The sequence below is a fragment of the Oncorhynchus gorbuscha genome, linkage group LG09, assembly GCF_021184085.1.
Source record: "Oncorhynchus gorbuscha isolate QuinsamMale2020 ecotype Even-year linkage group LG09, OgorEven_v1.0, whole genome shotgun sequence".
Classification (NCBI taxonomy): Eukaryota; Metazoa; Chordata; class Actinopteri; order Salmoniformes; family Salmonidae; genus Oncorhynchus; species Oncorhynchus gorbuscha.
In genome coordinates, this window is record NC_060181.1 from 89,557,876 (window position 1) to 89,576,504 (window position 18,629).

An 18,629-nucleotide genomic window follows, 5' to 3' on the forward strand; every position below is an offset into this window, starting at 1 on the left:
TCTTTAAAGGGGGAGACACTCTGGACCAAAACTGTTCCAGACCTATATCTATTCTACCCTGCCCTTCTAAGGTCTTTCGAATCTCACCGTACCTTCTCCGCTCTGCAATCTTGTCATGTTTTGTCATATATTGTCTTGTCCTTGTGCTTTCCCTTCTGTTCGTTTCCCCCTGCTGGTCTTATTAGGTTCGTTCCCTTTTTCTATCCCTCTCTCTCCCCCTCCCTCTCTCTCTTCTCTCTATCGTTCCGTTCCTGCTCCCAGCTGTTCCTCATTCTCCTAACTCACTCATTTAGTCTTTTCACACCTGTCCCCTATTTTGCCCTCTGATTAGAGTCCCTATTTCTCCCCTTGTTTTCCGCTTCTGTCCTTGTCGGATCCTTGTATGATGTTCGCTGTGCTGTGTCCTTGTCTCGCCCTGTCGTGTCTTGTCTCCTTCAGATGCTGCGTGTGAGCAGGTGTCTTAGTCTGCTACGGTCGGTGCCTTCCCGAAGCAACCTGCAGTCAATGGTCGAGTCTCCAGTCTGTCCTCGTTACTACGAGTGGATTTAAGTTTTTTCCTGTTTTGTTTTCTTCTTGATTTTTTCCTGGATTATTACTTTTGCCATTTACTGGAATAAAGACTCTGTTTTCGCTAAGTCGCTTTTGGGTCCTCATTCACCTGCATAACAAATCTGGCTTCCGAGTTGGTCATCGGTGCACCTCAGCCACACTCAAGGTCCTAAATGATATCATAACCGCCATCGATAAAAGACAGTACTGCGCACCTGTATTCATCGACCTGACTAAGGCTTTCGACTCTGTCAATCACTGCATTCTCATCGACAGACTCTATAGCCTTGGTTTCTCAAATGATTGCCTCGCTTGGTTCACCAACTACTTCTCAGAAAGAGTTCAGTCTGTCAAATTGGATGGCCTGTTGTCCGGACCTCTGGCAGTCTCTATGGGGGTGCCACAGGGTTCAATTCTCCGGCCAACTCTTTTCTCTGTGTACATCAATGATGTCGCTCTTGCTGCTGGTGATTCTCTGATCCACCTCTATGCAGACGACACCATTATGTATACTTCTGGCCCTTCTTTGGACAATGTGTTAAAAAAACCTCCAGACGAGCTTCAATGACATACAACTCTCCTTCTGTGGCCTACAACTGCTCTTAAATGCAAGTAAAACTAAATGCATGCTCTTCAACTGATCACTGCCCGCACCTGCCCACCCGTCTACTCTGGACGGTTCTGACTTAATATAAATACGTGGACAACTACACATACCTTGGTGTCTGGTTAGACTGTAAACTCTCCTTCCATACTCACATTAAGCATCTGCAATCCAAAATTAAATCTAGAATCGGCTTCCTATTTCACAACAAAGAATCCTTCACTCATGCTGCCAAACATACCCTCGTAAAACTGACTATCCTACTAATCCTCGATGTCATTTACAAAATAGCCTCCAACACTCTACTCAGCAAATTGGATGCAGTCTATCACAGTGCCATCCATTTTGTCACCAAAGCCCCATATACTGTACCTCCCACCACTGAGACCTGTATGCTCTCGTTGGCTGGCCCTTGCTTCATATTTGTCGCCAAACCCACTGGCTCCAGGTCATCTATGAGTATTTTCTTGGTAAAGCCCTGCCTTATCTCAGCTAACTGGTCACCATAGCAGCACCCACCCATAGCACGCACTCCAGCAGGTATATCTCACTGGTCACCATAGCAGCACCCACCCGTAGCACGAACTTGTTCTCAACTGGCCTACCTGGTTAAATAAAGGTGAAATAAAATAGTAATAATAATAATGTTTCAGCGTGATAATACACGGCCCCATGTTGCAAGGATCTGTACACAATTCCTGGAAGCTGAAAATGTCACAGTTCTTCCATGGCCTACATACTCACCAGACATGTTACCCATTGAGCATGTTTGGGTTGCTCTGGATCAACATGTACGATAGGGTGTTCCAGTTCCCGCCAATATATAGCAACTCCGTACAGCCATTGAATAGGAGTGGGACAACGTTCCCAAGGCCACAATCAACAGCCTGATCAACTCTCTGTTAAGGATATCTGTCATGCCTCATGAGGCCGTGCCTCACACCAGATACCACACCCCTGATCCACACCCCTACCTTTTTTCAAAGGTATCTGTGACCAATAGATGCATATCTGTATTCCCAATGAGGTGAAATCCATAGATTCGGGCCTAATTATTTTTTTCTATTGACTGATTTCCTTATATGGACTGTAACTGAGTAAAATCTTTTAAATTGTTGCGATTATATTTTTGTTCAGTGTACAATAGTCATGCCTGCACAACACCACAGTGAATACTACACTATACTACAGTCATGTCTGCCAAAACACTACAGTGAATACTATAGTATACATTTATAAATGTTTAGTCATTTAGCAGATGCTCTTATCCAGAGCGACTTACAGGAGCAATTCGGGTTAAATGCCCTACTCAAGGGCACATTGACAGATCTTTCACCTAGTCGGCTCAGTGATTCGAACCAGCAACCTTTCGGTTACTGGCCCAGCGCTCTTAACTGTCAGGCTTCCTGCCTCCCCAGTGAATTCGATAGTATACTACAGTAAAGTCAGCAAATTATAAATATATGTATATGAATATAGAAATACTACAGTATTTAGACTACAGTATACTAAAAGTATTATTTTATGTGGGCGTAGCGCTCACTCATTTCTATAGACCTCTTCAAAGGACTCCATTTTAACTGTTAAAAAAGTGATGCTAGTGTCAAGAGACTGTGACCCCCAAAACTTCCAATGGCCCAATATATCCAATGGGCCAATACATCCAATGGCCCAATACATCCAATGGCCCAATACTTCCAATGGCCCAATACATCCAATGGCCCAATACTTCCAATGGCCCAATACATCCAATGGCCCAATACATCCAATGGCCCAATACATCCAATGGCCCAATACATCCAATGGCCCAATACTTCCAATGGGCCAATACATCCAATGGCCCAATACATCCAATGGCCCAATACATCCAATGGGCCAATACATCCAATAATACATCCAATGGCCCAATACATCCAATGGCCCAATACATCCAATGGGCCAATACATCCAATGGCCCAATACATCCAATGGCCCAATACTTCCAATGGCCCAATACATCCAATGGCCCAATACTTCCAATGGCCCAATACATCCAATGGCCCAATACATCCAATGGCCCAATACATCCAATGGCCCAATACATCCAATGGCCCAATACTTCCAATGGGCCAATACATCCAATGGCCCAATACATCCAATGGCCCAATACATCCAATGGGCCAATACATCCAATGGCCCAATACATCCAATGGCCCAATACATCCAATGGCCCAATACATCCAATGGGCCAATACATCCAATGGCCCAATACATCCAATGGCCCAATACTTCCAATGGCCCAATACATCCAATGGCCCAATACTTCCAATGGCCCAATACATCCAATGGCCCAATACATCCAATGGCCCAATACTTCCAATGGGCCAATACTTCCAATGGCCCAATACATCCAATGGCCCAATACTTCCAATGGGCCAATACATCCAATGGGCCAATACATCCAATGGGCCAATACATCCAATGGCCCAATACATCCAATGGCCCAATAATCCAATGGGCCAATACATCCAATGGCCCAATACATCCAATGGCCCAATACATCCAATGGCCCAATACATCCAATGGGCCAATACATCCAATGGCCCAATACTTCCAATGGCCCAATACATCCAATGGCCCAATACTTCCAATGGCCCAATACATCCAATGGCCCAATACTTCCAATGGCCCAATACATCCAATGGCCCAATACATCCAATGGCCCAATACTTCCAATGGGCCAATACATCCAATGGCCCAATACATCCAATGGCCCAATACATCCAATGGGCCAATACATCCAATGGCCCAATACATCCAATGGCCCAATACATCCAATGGCCCAATACATCCAATGGGCCAATACATCCAATGGGCCAATACATCCAATGGCCCAATACATCCAATGGCCCAATACATCCAATGGCCCAATACATCCAATGGCCCAATACATCCAATGGCCCAATACTTCCAATGGCCCAATACATCCAATGGCCCAATACATCCAATGGCCCAATACTTCAATGGCCCAATACTTCCAATGGCCCAATACATCCAATGGCCCAATACTTCCAATGGCCCAATACATCCAATGGCCCAATACATCCAATGGCCCAATACTTCCAATGGGCCAATACTTCCAATGGCCCAATACATCCAATGGCCCAATACTTCCAATGGGCCAATACATCCAATGGCCCAATACATCCAATGGCCCAATACATCCAATGGGCCAATACATCCAATGGCCCAATACATCCAATGGCCCAATACATCAAATGGCCCAATACATCCAATGGGCCAATACATCCAATGGCCCAATACATCCAATGGCCCAATACATCCAATGTGCCAATACATCCAATGACCCAATACATCAAATGGCCCAATACATCCAATGGCCCAATACATCCAATGGGCCAATACATCCAATGGCCCAATACATCCAATGGCCCAATACATCCAATGGCCCAATACATCCAATGGCCCACTTCCAATGGCCCAATACATCCAATGGCCCAATACATCCAATGGCCCAATACATCCAATGGCCCAATACATCCAATGGCCCAATACATCCAATGGCCCAATACATCCAATGGCCCAATACATCCAATGGGCCAATACATCCAATGGGCCAATACATCCAATGGCCCAATACATCCAATGGGCCAATACATCCAATGGCCCAATACATCCAATGGGCCAATACATCCAATGGCCCAATACATCCAATGGCCCAATACATCCAATGGCCCAATACATCCAATGGGCCAATACATCCAATGGCCCAATACATCCAATGGCCCAATACATCCAATGGGCCAATATATCCAATGGCCCAATACATCCAATGGGCCAATACATCCAATGGCCCAATACATCCAATGGCCCAATACATCCAATGGCCCAATACATCCAATGGGCCAATACATCCAATGGCCCAATACATCCAATGGCCCAATACATCCAATGGGCCAATATATCCAATGGCCCAATACATCCAATGGGCCAATACATCCAATGGGCCAATACATCCAATGGGCCAATACATCCAATGGCCCAATACATCCAATGGGCCAATACATCCAATGGGCCAATACATCCAATGGCCCAATACATCCAATGGGCCAATACATCCAATGGCCCAATACATCCAATGGCCCAATACATCCAATGGGCCAATATATCCAATGGCCCAATCCATCCAATGGCCCCAATACATCCATTGGCCCAAATCATTCAATGGCCTCAATACATCCAATGGCCCCAATACATCCAATGGCCCAATACATCCAATGGCCTCAATATATCAAATGGCCCGAATATATCAAATGGCCGCAATACATCGAATGGCCCCAATACATTCAATTACGCATTACATTAAATTACCCAATACATCCAATGGCTGCGATACATCCAAAGGCCCCAATACATCCAATGGCCCAATACATTCAAAGGCCCCAATATATCCAATGGCCCCAATACATCCAATGGCCCAATACTTCCAATGGCTGAAATATAATATATCAAATGGCCCCAACTCACAGTGTTGTCTTGCTTTATCTGCATTGACTTAATTAGGGCCTGCTTTGTTATAATAAAAAAAGCCTGAACACTGGTACACTGTGTAGTGTACACAGTTTTCACGTGTTGGGTAGGGAGGGGCAATGCGATGATCAGTGGATAACATGGATCGTGTGACTCTTCATCATCTGTTTATTTGTTGACTGACCTACTCTTCTCTATGGTTCTAAAGTTTACATGACTCCTCTTTATCTCTCTCTCTCTCTGTCTCTCTCTCTCTCTCTCTCTCACTCTCTCTCTCTCTCTCTCTCTCTCTCTCTCTCTCTCTCTCTCTCTCTCTCTCTCTCTCTCTCTCTCTCTCTCTCTCTCTCTCTCTCTCTCTCTCTCTCCCCTCTTTCTCCTCTATCTCTCTCTCTTTCACTCCCACATCTCTCTCTCTCACTCCCCTCTCTCTCTCTCTCTCTCTCTCTCTCTCTCTCTCTCTCTCTCTCTCTCTCTCTCTCTCTCTCTCTCTCTCTCTCTCTCTCTCTCTCTCTCTCTCACTCCCCTCTTTCTCTCTCTCTCTCTTTATCTCTCTCTCTCTCTCTCCCTCCCCTCTCTATATCACTACCTTCTTCCCCCCCCTCTCTCTCTGTCTGTCTTGTGTGTTGTGCTGTTAAGTTTGAGCATGTATGTGTTTACCTGGCTGATATGTTGCTGTAATGCATGTATGCTGCCACCACCACTCCTGTTCGCCCTCGGTTCCCCTACAGAGACAACATCAAACAAGGATTACCAATCAGGAAGTATTGCTTTCACATATTGGTCATTCAGAAGATATCTATTGGGAAAGGAAAAGGACGGCCGTCTACTGTCTCTGAACAGCATAAACCATACAAAGGGTCTGATACTGTATGTAGGGGACAGCGGTATTGTTTCTCAACATGCTTGAGAGGGCTTTAGTTAGCACAGTACAGTATCACACAGTATCTCACCTTGTTGTGTATCACTACCACATTGTGACTGTCTGCACTCAGCCAACTGTCCATAGCCTTACAGATAGTGCAGATCTTATCCAGGGCAGGCGCGTGGTGGTCCGGCCAGCCAAAGTCCAACACTTTTGGGTTGAGCTGGTTCATGTCACAGCGTTTCTCGCTGAGGTTGAAGAGCTGAAAGAGCAACGAGTTCCTTTTTATTTTATTTTTTTCTACAGAGAGAAAAATGACAGAGCAACTTCAGGATGATACAGATCTACAGTCAGCTTTTTTGTTTTCCCTCCTTAAAAGGAAAGCCTATGAATTGGTAGTGTGAGCTGATCCTAGATCAGTTCAGATCAGATCAGTGGGGTGGCCCTCACCAGGTAGTTGTCTTGGTGTTTGGAGCGCAGCATGGAAGCCACCTCGCGGAGGTTTGCAGAGTAGCTGTTCTCATCCGCAGAGCTGGAGAAGGAGACTGAGATGATCCTCTCAGTGATGTAGACCAGGTCCAACTCATAGTTCACTTCCAGGGCATGAAGCAGACTCACACTCCTGAGGGAACGAGGGAGGGAGGGAACGAGGGAGGGAGGGAGGGAGGGAGGGAGGGAGGGAGGGAGGGAGGGAGGGAGGGAGGGAGGGAGGGAGGGAGGGAGGGAGGGAGGGAGGGAGGGAGGGAGGGAGAAAAGTTTTTACACTTTCCATGGCAATAAAGATTTGTAAATTAAATTAATTAAATTGTGAGAGTGAGGGCAGTGGGGAGATATTCCATCACAAGTTGAATCACAAGTTAAAGACAGTAGACTACTTTTACTTACTTTATTGCATTGCTTTGGTAACATCAGAGTCTCTTTCATGCCAATAAAACATATTTTGAATTTGAGATGGCGAGAAAGAGAGAGAGAGAGAGAGAGAGAGAGAGAGAGAGAGACAGACAGACAGACAGACAGACATCAGAGGGACCCCCATGCCATATCATGGTAGGACAGATGTAATGAGATGGAGAGAGAGAGAGACAGAGAGAGACAGAGCGAGAGAGAGAGAGAGAGAGAGACAGACAGACAGACAGACATCAGAGCCCCATGCCATATCATGGTAGGACAGATGTAATGAGATGGAGAGAGAGAGAGACAGAGAGAGACAGAGAGAGAGAGAGAGAGAGAGAGACAGACAGACAGCCAGACATCAGAGGGACCCCCATGCCATATCATGGTAGGACAGATGTAATGAGATGGAGAGAGAGAGAGAGAGAGAGAGAGACAGAGCGAGAGAGAGAGAGAGAGAGAGACAGACAGACAGCCAGACATCAGAGGGACCCCCATGCCATATCATGGTAGGACAGATGTAATGAGATGGAGAGAGAGAGAGACAGAGAGAGACAGAGAGAGAGAGAGAGAGAGAGAGAGAGAGAGAGAGAGAGAGAGAGAGAGAGAGAGAGAGAGAGACAGACAGACAGACAGACAGACAGCCAGACATCAGAGGGACCCCCATGCCATATCATGGTAGGACAGATGTAATGAGATGGAGAGAGAGAGAGACAGAGAGAGACAGAGAGAGAGAGAGAGAGAGAGAGAGAGAGAGAGAGAGAGAGACAGACAGACAGACAGACAGACAGACAGACAGACAGACAGACAGCCAGACATCAGAGGGACCCCCATGCCATATCATGGTAGGACAGATGTAATGAGATGGAATCCAGCACCTTCCAAAAGCATAATCTATAAAACCCACTATCTGCAACTGATTGAATACTGTCCACAGTCTTAGCTGAATCTCATTTATTGAGGACAGGATATCACTAAATCAATGTGGGGTCACGGTAGCTTCCAAACTCCAGCTGCTGTTCAGTACATTAAACACACACACACACACACACACACACACACACACACACACACACACACACACACACACACACACACACACACACACACACACACACACACACACACACACACACACACACACACACACACACACACACACACACACACACACACACCAGTCAGTACATTAAACACACACTACACATTTAGTTTGGATCCACTCAGACAAAAAGAGAATGGAGAGAGATGGATTCAATGGATGAACATATGTTGCATTCCGTGAGTGTACAGCTCAGGAGACTAAACAAAACATTTTGGTCACTTGATAGGAATCTAACATATTCTGGGCAGAGCAGAGAGAGAACGACCACGTGACTTTTCACAATCTGGACATGAATCAGGAGTCTAAAACAGACTGGGAGGGCGTATGATTTAGGCAGAGAGTCTACTAGGAATATTTCCCTTGTGTCAACTCTGGAGAGCCGACTTGGAGGATATTGCTCATGTGTCTTCTACAGGGCAATACACTGGTTATACAGTGATAAACATGCAGTACATCTGGCACTATGAGAAAGTTATTAGTCACAAGGACTAGACAAAGCAATATATGCCAAATGTTCTCTACTAAACACAAATACAACGTGCTTCCTTCATTTCTTTCTCTCCTTCTCTTAGTATATGGCTCACCAAGTCTCCTTCTCTTAGTATATGCCTCATCAAGTCTCCTTCTCTTAGTATATGCCTCACCAGGTCTCCTTCTCTTAGTATAAGGCTCATCCAGTCTGTTCTCTTAGTATATGCCTCACCAAGTCTCCTTCTCTTAGTATATGGCTCACCAAGTCTCCTTCTCTTAGTATATGGCTCACCAGGTCTCCTTCTCTTAGTATATGCCTCACCAGGTCTCCTTCTCTTAGTATATGCCTCACCAGGTCTCCTTCTCTTAGTATATGGCTCATCCAGTCTGTTCTCTTAGTATATGCCTCACCAAGTCTCCTTCTCTTAGTATATGCCTCACCAGGTCTCCTTCTCTTAGTATATGCCTCACCAGGTCTCCTTCTCTTAGTATATGCCTCACCAGGTCTCCTTCTCTTAGTATATGCCTCACCAGGTCTCCTTCTCTTAGTATATGGCTCACCAGGTCTCCTTCTCTTAGTATATGGCTCACCAGGTCTCCTTCTCTTAGTATATGCCTCACCAAGTCTCCTTCTCTTAGTATATGCCTCACCAGGTCTCCTTCTCTTAGTATATGCCTCACCAGGTCTCCTTCTCTTAGTATATGGCTCACCAGGTCTCCTTCTCTTAGTATATGCCTCACCAAGTCTCCTTCTCTTAGTATATGGCTCACCAAGTCTCCTTCTTTTAGTATATGGCTCACCAAGTCTCCTTCTCTTAGTATATGGCTCACCAGGTCTCCTTCTCTTAGTATATGCCTCACCAGGTCTCCTTCTCTTAGTATATGCCTCACCAGGTCTCCTTCTCTTAGTATATGGCTCATCCAGTCTGTTCTCTTAGTATATGCCTCACCAAGTCTCCTTCTCTTAGTATATGCCTCACCAGGTCTCCTTCTCTTAGTATATGCCTCACCAGGTCTCCTTCTCTTAGTATATGCCTCACCAGGTCTCCTTCTCTTAGTATATGGCTCACCAGGTCTCCTTCTCTTAGTATATGCCTCACCAAGTCTCCTTCTCTTAGTATATGGCTCACCAGGTCTCCTTCACTTAGTATATGCCTCACCAGGTCTCCTTCTCTTAGTATATGGCTCACCAGGTCTCCTTCTCTTAGTATATGCCTCACCAGGTCTCCTTCTCTTAGTATATGGCTCACCAGGTCTCCTTCTCTTAGTATATGCCTCACCAAGTCTCCTTCTCTTAGTATATGGCTCACCAGGTTTCCTTCTCTTAGTATATGCCTCACCAGGTCTCCTTCTGTTAGTATATGGCTCACCAAGTCTCCTTCTCTTAGTATATGGCTCACCAAGTCTCCTTCTCTTAGTATATGCCTCATCCAGTCTGTTCTCTTAGTATATGCCTCATCCAGTCTGTTCTCTTAGTATATGCCTAATCCAGTCTGTTCTTTTAGTATATGCCTAATCCAGTCTGTTCTTTTAGTATAGGCCTCATCCAGTCTGTTCTCTTAGTATATGCCTCATCCAGTCTGTTCTCTTAGTATATGCCTCATCCAGTCTGTTCTCTTAGTATATGCCTCATCCAGTCTGTTCTCTTAGTATATGCCTCATCCAGTCTGTTCTCTTAGTATATGCCTCATCCAGTCTGTTCTCTTAGTATATGCCTCATCCAGTCTGTTCTCTTAGTATATGCCTCATCCAGTCTGTTCTCTTAGTATATGCCTCATCCAGTCTGTTCTCTTAGTATATGCCTCATCCAGTCTGTTCTCTTAGTATAGGCCTAATCCAGTCTGTTCTCTTAGTATATGCCTCATCCAGTCTGTTCTCTTAGTATAGGCCTAATCCAGTCTGTTCTCTTAGTATATGCCTCATCCAGTCTGTTCTCTTAGTATATGCCTCATCCAGTCTGTTCTCTTAGTATATGCCTCATCCAGTCTGTTCTCTTAGTATATGCCTCATCCAGTCTGTTCTCTTAGTATATGCCTCATCCAGTCTGTTCTCTTAGTATATGCCTAATCCAGTCTGTTCTTTTAGTATATACCTCATCCAGTCTGTTCTTTTAGTATATGCCTCATCCAGTCTGTTCTCTTAGTATATGCCTAATCCAGTCTGTTCTTTTAGTATATGCCTCATCCAGTCTGTTCTCTTAGTATATGCCTAATCCAGTCTGTTCTCTTAGTATATGCCTCATCCAGTCTGTTCTCTTAGTATATGCCTCATCCAGTCTGTTCTCTTAGTATATGCCTCATCCAGTCTGTTCTCTTAGTATATGCCTCATCCAGTCTGTTCTCTTAGTATATGCCTCATCCAGTCTGTTCTCTTAGTATATGCCTAATCCAGTCTGTTCTTTTAGTATATACCTCATCCAGTCTGTTCTTTTAGTATATGCCTCATCCAGTCTGTTCTCTTAGTATATGCCTAATCCAGTCTGTTCTTTTAGTATATGCCTCATCCAGTCTGTTCTCTTAGTATATGCCTAATCCAGTCTGTTCTTTTAGTATATGCCTCATCCAGTCTGTTCTCTTAGTATATGCCTAATCCAGTCTGTTCTCTTAGTATATGCCTCATCCAGTCTGTTCTCTTAGTATATGCCTCATCCAGTCTGTTCTCTTAGTATATGCCTAATCCAGTCTGTTCTTTTAGTATATGCCTCATCCAGTCTGTTCTTTTAGTATATGCCTCATCCAGTCTGTTCTCTTAGTATATGCCTAATCCAGTCTGTTCTTTTAGTATATGCCTCATCCAGTCTGTTCTCTTAGTATATGCCTCATCCAGTCTGTTCTCTTAGTATATGCCTCATCCAGTCTGTTCTCTTAGTATAGGCCTAATCCAGTCTGTTCTCTTAGTATATGCCTCATCCAGTCTGTTCTCTTAGTATAGGCCTAATCCAGTCTGTTCTCTTAGTATATGCCTCATCCAGTCTGTTCTCTTAGTATATGCCTCATCCAGTCTGTTCTCTTAGTATATGCCTCATCCAGTCTGTTCTCTTAGTATATGCCTCATCCAGTCTGTTCTCTTAGTATATGCCTCATCCAGTCTGTTCTCTTAGTATATGCCTCATCCAGTCTGTTCTCTTAGTATATGCCTCATCCAGTCTGTTCTCTTAGTATATGCCTCATCCAGTCTGTTCTCTTAGTATATGCCTCATCCAGTCTGTTCTCTTAGTATATGCCGCATCCAGTCTGTTCTCTTAGTATATGCCTAATCCAGTCTGTTCTTTTAGTATATGCCTCATCCAGTCTGTTCTTTTAGTATATGCCTCATCCAGTCTGTTCTCTTAGTATATGCCTCATCCAGTCTGTTCTCTTAGTATATGCCTCATCCAGTCTGTTCTCTTAGTATATGCCTCATCCAGTCTGTTCTCTTAGTATATGCCTCATCCAGTCTGTTCTCTTAGTATATGCCTCATCCAGTCTGTTCTCTTAGTATATGCCTCATCCAGTCTGTTCTCTTAGTATATGGCTCACCAAGTCTCCTTCTCTTAGTATATGGCTCACCAAGTCTCCTTCTCTTAGTATATGCCTCATCCAGTCTGTTCTCTTAGTATAGGCCTCATCCAGTCTGTTCTCTTAGTATATGCCTCATCCTGTCATGCAGGTGAAAGAGGACCCAAAAGCGACTTAACAGAAACAGAGTTTATTCAAGTCCAAACAGAAAACGACAAATCCTGAATCCTTAACAGGAAATGTCCAAACAGGGAATAACAGAAATCCTCTAGTCTGTAGAGGGGAATAACAGGAGAAGCGGCCACAGACTGCAGGTCGCTTCGGGTAGGCGCAGGCCGTAGCTGACAGAGACACCTGCTCACACGCAGCATCTGATGAAGGCAAAAACACGACAGGACAGGGCGATACACAATCACAGCACGGTGAATTCTAAACAAGGAACCGACAGGACAGGAACGGAACACAAAGGAAGAAATAGGGACTCTAATCAGGGAAAGGATCGGGAACAGGTGTGGGAAGACTAAATGATGATTAGGGGAATAGGAACAGCTGGGAGCAGGAACGGAACGATAGAGAGAAGAGAGAGCGAGAGAGTGAGAGAGGGAGGGGGAGAGAGAGGGATAGAAAGAGGGAAAGAGCCTAATAAGACCAGCAGAGGGAAACGAATAGAATGGGGAGCACAGGGACAAGACATGATAATAAATGACAAACATGACAGTACCCCCCACTCACCGGCGCCTCCTGGCGCACTCGAGGAGGAATCCTGGCGGCAACGGAGGAAATCATCGATGAGTGAACGGTCCAGCACGTCCCGAGACGGAACCCAACTCCTCTCCTCAGGACCGTAACCCTCCCAATCCACTAAGTATTGGTGACCCCGTCCCCGAGAACGCATGTCCATGATCTTATGTACCTTGTAAATAGGTGCGCTCTCGACAAGGACGGGAGGGGGGAGGGAAGACGAACGGGGTGCGAAGAAAGGGCTTAACACAGGAGACATGGAAGACAGGATGGACGCGACGAAGATGTCGCGGAAGAAGCAGTCGCACAGCGACAGGATTGACGACCTGGGAGACACGGAACGGACCAATGAACCGCGGAGTCAACTTACGAGAAGCTGTCGTAAGAGGAAGGTTGCGAGTGGAAAGCCACACTCTCTGGCCGCAACAATACCTTGGACTCTTAATCCTGCGTTTATTGGCGGCTCTCACCGTCTGTGCCCTGTAACGGCAAAGTGCAGACCTCACCCTCCTCCAGGTGCGCTCACAACGTTGGACAAACGCTTGAGCGGAGGGAACGCTGGACTCGGCAAGCTGGGATGAGAACAGAGGAGGCTGGTAACCCAGACTACTCTGAAACGGAGATAACCCGGTAGCAGACGAAGGAAGCGAATTGTGAGCGTATTCTGCCCAGGGGAGCTGTTCTGCCCAAGACGCAGGGTTTCTGAAAGAAAGGCTGCGTAGTATGCGACCAATCGTCTGATTGGCCCTCTCTGCTTGACCGTTAGACTGGGGATGAAACCCGGAAGAGAGACTGACGGACGCACCAATCAAACGACAGAACTCCCTCCAAAACTGTGACGTGAATTGCGGGCCTCTGTCTGAAACGGCGTCTAACGGGAGGCCATGAATTCTGAATACATTCTCAATAATGATTTGTGCCGTCTCCTTAGCGGAAGGAAGTTTAGCGAGGGAATGAAATGTGCCGCCTTAGAGAACCTATCGACAACCGTAAGAATCACAGTCTTCCCCGCAGACAAAGGCAGACCGGTAATGAAGTCTAAGGCGATGTGAGACCATGGTCGAGAAGGAATGGGGAGCGGTCTGAGACGACCGGCAGGAGGAGAGTTACCCGACTTAGTCTGCGCGCAGTCCGAACAAGCAGCCACGAAACGGCGCGTGTCACGCTCCTGAGTCGGCCACCAAAAGCGCTGGCGAATAGACGCAAGAGTGCCTCGAACACCGGGATGACCAGCTAACTTGGCAGAGTGAGCCCACTGAAGAACAGCCAGACGAGTGGAAACAGGAACGAAAAGGAGGTTACTAGGACAAGCGCGCGGCGACGCAGTGTGCGTGAGTGCTTGCTTAACCTGTCTTTCAATTCCCCAGACTGTTAACCCGACAACACGCCCATAAGGAAGAATCCCCTCGGGATCAGTAGAAGCCACAGAAGAACTAAACAGACGGGATAAGGCATCAGGCTTGGTGTTCTTGCTACCCGGACGGTAAGAAATCACAAACTCGAAACGAGCGAAAAACAACGCCCAACGAGCTTGACGGGCATTAAGTCGTTTGGCAGAACGGATGTACTCAAGGTTCTTATGGTCTGTCCAAACGACAAAAGGAACGGTCGCCCCCTCCAACCACTGTCGCCATTCGCCTAGGGCTAAGCGGATGGCGAGCAGTTCACGGTTACCCACATCATAGTTGCGCTCAGATGGCGACAGGCGATGAGAAAAATAAGCGCAAGGATGAACCTTATCGTCAGACTGGAAGCGCTGGGATAGAATGGCTCCCACGCCTACCTCTGAAGCGTCAACCTCGACAATGAATTGTCTAGTGACGTCAGGAGTAACGAGGATAGGAGCGGACGTAAAACGTTCTTTTAGAAGATCAAAAGCTCCCTGGGCGGAACCGGACCACTTAAAACACGTCTTGACAGAAGTAAGAGCTGTGAGAGGGGCAGCAACTTGACCGAAATTACGAATGAAACGCCGATAGAAATTAGCGAAACCTAAAAAGCGCTGCAACTCGACACGTGACCTTGGAACGGGCCAATCACTGACAGCTTGGACCTTAGCGGAATCCATCTGAATGCCTTCAGCGGAAATAACGGAACCGAGAAAAGTAACGGAGGAGACATGAAAAGAGCACTTCTCAGCCTTTACGTAGAGACAATTCTCTAAAAGGCGCTGTAGAACACGTCGAACGTGCTGAACATGAATCTCGAGTGACGGAGAAAAAATCAGGATATCGTCAAGATAGACAAAAACAAAGATGTTCAGCATGTCTCTCAGAACATCATTAACTAATGCCTGAAAAACAGCTGGCGCATTGGCGAGACCGAACGGCAGAACCCGGTACTCAAAATGCCCTAACGGAGTGTTAAACGCCGTTTTCCACTCGTCCCCCTCTCTGATGCGCACGAGATGGTAAGCGTTACGAAGGTCCAACTTAGTAAAGCACCTGGCTCCCTGCAGAATCTCGAAGGCTGATGACATAAGGGGAAGCGGATAACGATTCTTAACCGTTATGTCATTCAGCCCTCGATAATCCACGCAGGGGCGCAGAGTACCGTCCTTCTTCTTAACAAAAAGAACCCCGCCCCGGCCGGAGAGGAAGAAGGCACTATGGTACCGGCGTCAAGAGACACAGACAAATAATCCTCGAGAGCCTTACGTTCGGGAGCCGACAGAGAGTATAGTCTACCTCGAGGAGGAGTGGTCCCCGGAAGGAGATCAATACTACAATCATACGACCGGTGAGGAGGAAGGGAGTTGGCTCGGGACCGACTGAAGACCGTGCGCAGATCATGATATTCCTCCGGCACTCCTGTCAAATCGCCAGGTTCCTCCTGAGAAGTAGGGACAGAAGAAACGGGAGGGATGGCAGACATTAAACACTTCACATGACAAGAAACGTTCCAGGATAGGATAGAATTACTAGACCAATTAATAGAAGGATTATGACATACTAGCCAGGGATGACCCAAAACAACAGGTGTAAACGGTGAACGGAAAATCAAAAAAGAAATAGTCACTGTGGTTACCAGATACTGTGAGGGTTAAAGGTAGTGTCTCAAATCTGATACTGGGAAGATGACTACCATCTAAGGCGAACATGGGCGTAGGCCTCTCTAACTCTCTGAAAGGAATGTCATGTTTCCGAACCCATGCTTCGTCCATGAAACAACCCTCAGCCCCAGAGTCTATCAAGGCACTACATGTAGCACCCGAACCGGTCCAGCGTAGATGGACCGACAAAGTAGTACAGGATCTTGATGGAGAGACTTGAGTAGTTGCGCTCACCTGTAGCCCTCCGCTTACAGATGAGCTCTGGCTTTTACTGGACATGAATTAACAAAATGTCCAGCAACTCCGCAATAGAGGCACAGGCGGTTGGTGATCCTCCGTTCCCTCTCCTTAGTCGAGATGCGAATCCCTCCCAGCTGCATGGGCTCAGTCTCAAAGCCAGAGGAGGGAGATGGTTGCGATGCGGAGCAGGGAAACACCGTTGATGCGAGCTCTCTTCCACGAGCCCGGTGACGAAGATCTACCCGTCGTTCTATGCGGATGGCGAGAGCAATCAAAGAGTCCACATCTGAAGGAACCTCCCGGGAAAGAATCTCATCTTAACCACTGCGTGGAGTCCCTCCAGAAAACGAGCGAGCAGCGCCGGCTCGTTCCACTCACTAGAGGCAGCAAGAGTGCGAAACTCAATAGAATAATCCGTTATGGACCGTTCACCTTGGCATAAGGAAGCCAGGGCCCTAGAAGCCTCCCCACCAAAAACTGAACGGTCAAAAACCCGAATCATCTCCTCTTTAAAGTTCTGGAACTTGTTAGAGCAATCAGCCCTTGCCTCCCAGATAGCTGTGCCCCATTCTCGAGCCCGGCCAGTAAGGAGTGAAATGACGTAAGCAACCCGAGGTCTCTCTCTAGAGTATGTGTTGGGTTGGAGAGAGAACACAATCTCACACTGCGTGAGAAAGGAGCGGCACTCAGTGGGCTGCCCGGAGTAGCAAGGTGGGTTATTAACCCTAGGTTCTGGAGGCTCGGCAGGCCAGGAAGTAACAGGTGTCACGAGACGTAGACTCTGGAACTGTCCAGAGAGGTCGGAAACCTGAGCGGCCAGGTTCTCCACGGCATGGCGAGCAGCAGACAATTCCTGCTCGTGTCTGCCGAGCATGGCTCCTTGGATCTCGACGGCAGTGTAACGAGCGTCTGAAGTCGCTGGGTCCATTCCTTGTTCGGTTCCTTCTGTCATGCAGGTGAAAGAGGACCCAAAAGCGACTTAACAGAAACAGAGTTTATTCAAGTCCAAACAGAAAACGACAAATCCTGAATCCTTAACAGGAAATGTCCAAACAGGGAATAACAGAAATCCTCTAGTCTGTAGAGGGAATAACAGGAGAAGCGGCCACAGACTGCAGGTCGCTTCGGGTAGGCGCAGGCCGTAGCTGACAGAGACACCTGCTCACACGCAGCATCTGATGAAGGCAAAAACACGACAGGACAGGGCGATACACAATCACAGCACGGTGAATTCTAAACAAGGAACCGACAGGACAGGAACGGAACACAAAGGAAGAAATAGGGACTCTAATCAGGGGAAAGGATCGGGAACAGGTGTGGGAAGACTAAATGATGATTAGGGGAATAGGAACAGCTGGGAGCAGGAACGGAACGATAGAGAGAAGAGAGAGCGAGAGAGTGAGAGAGGGAGGGGGAGAGAGAGGGATAGAAAGAGGGAAAGAGCCTAATAAGACCAGCAGAGGGAAACGAATAGAATGGGGAGCACAGGGACAAGACATGATAATAAATGACAAACATGACACATCCAGTCTGTTCTCTTAGTATATGCCTCATCCAGTCTGTTCTCTTAGTATATGCCTCATCCAGTCTGTTCTCTTAGTATATGCCTCATCCAGTCTGTTCTCTTAGTATATGCCTCATCCAGTCTGTTCTCTTAGTATATGCCTCATCCAGTCTGTTCTCTTAGTATATGCCTAATCCAGTCTGTTCTCTTAGTATATGCCTCATCCAGTCTGTTCTCTTAGTATATGCCTCATCCAGTCTGTTCTCTTAGTATATGCCTAATCCAGTCTGTTCTCTTAGTATATGCCTCATCCAGTCTGTTCTCTTAGTATATGCCTCATCCAGTCTGTTCTCTTAGTATATGCCTCATCCAGTCTGTTCTCTTAGTATATGCCTAATCCAGTCTGTTCTCTTAGTATATGCCTCATCCAGTCTGTTCTCTTAGTATATGCCTCATCCAGTCTGTTCTCTTAGTATATGCCTCATCCAGTCTGTTCTCTTAGTATATGCCTCATCCAGTCTGTTCTCTTAGTATATGCCTCATCCAGTCTGTTCTCTTAGTATATGCCTCATCCAGTCTGTTC

The 18,629-nt window shown here is 46.5% G+C and overlaps 1 protein-coding gene across 1 annotated transcript in view; it reads right to left on the minus strand.

Moving 5' to 3' along the window:
* Nucleotides 1-18,629, minus strand: part of LOC124044244 (tensin-1-like) — a 329,213-nt gene that overhangs the window by 77,499 nt on the left and 233,085 nt on the right. The window contains 3 exon segments of the mRNA XM_046363851.1: nt 6,341-6,405; nt 6,634-6,807; nt 6,996-7,167. Of these exon segments, the coding sequence (XP_046219807.1) occupies nt 6,341-6,405; nt 6,634-6,807; nt 6,996-7,167 (411 nt within the window).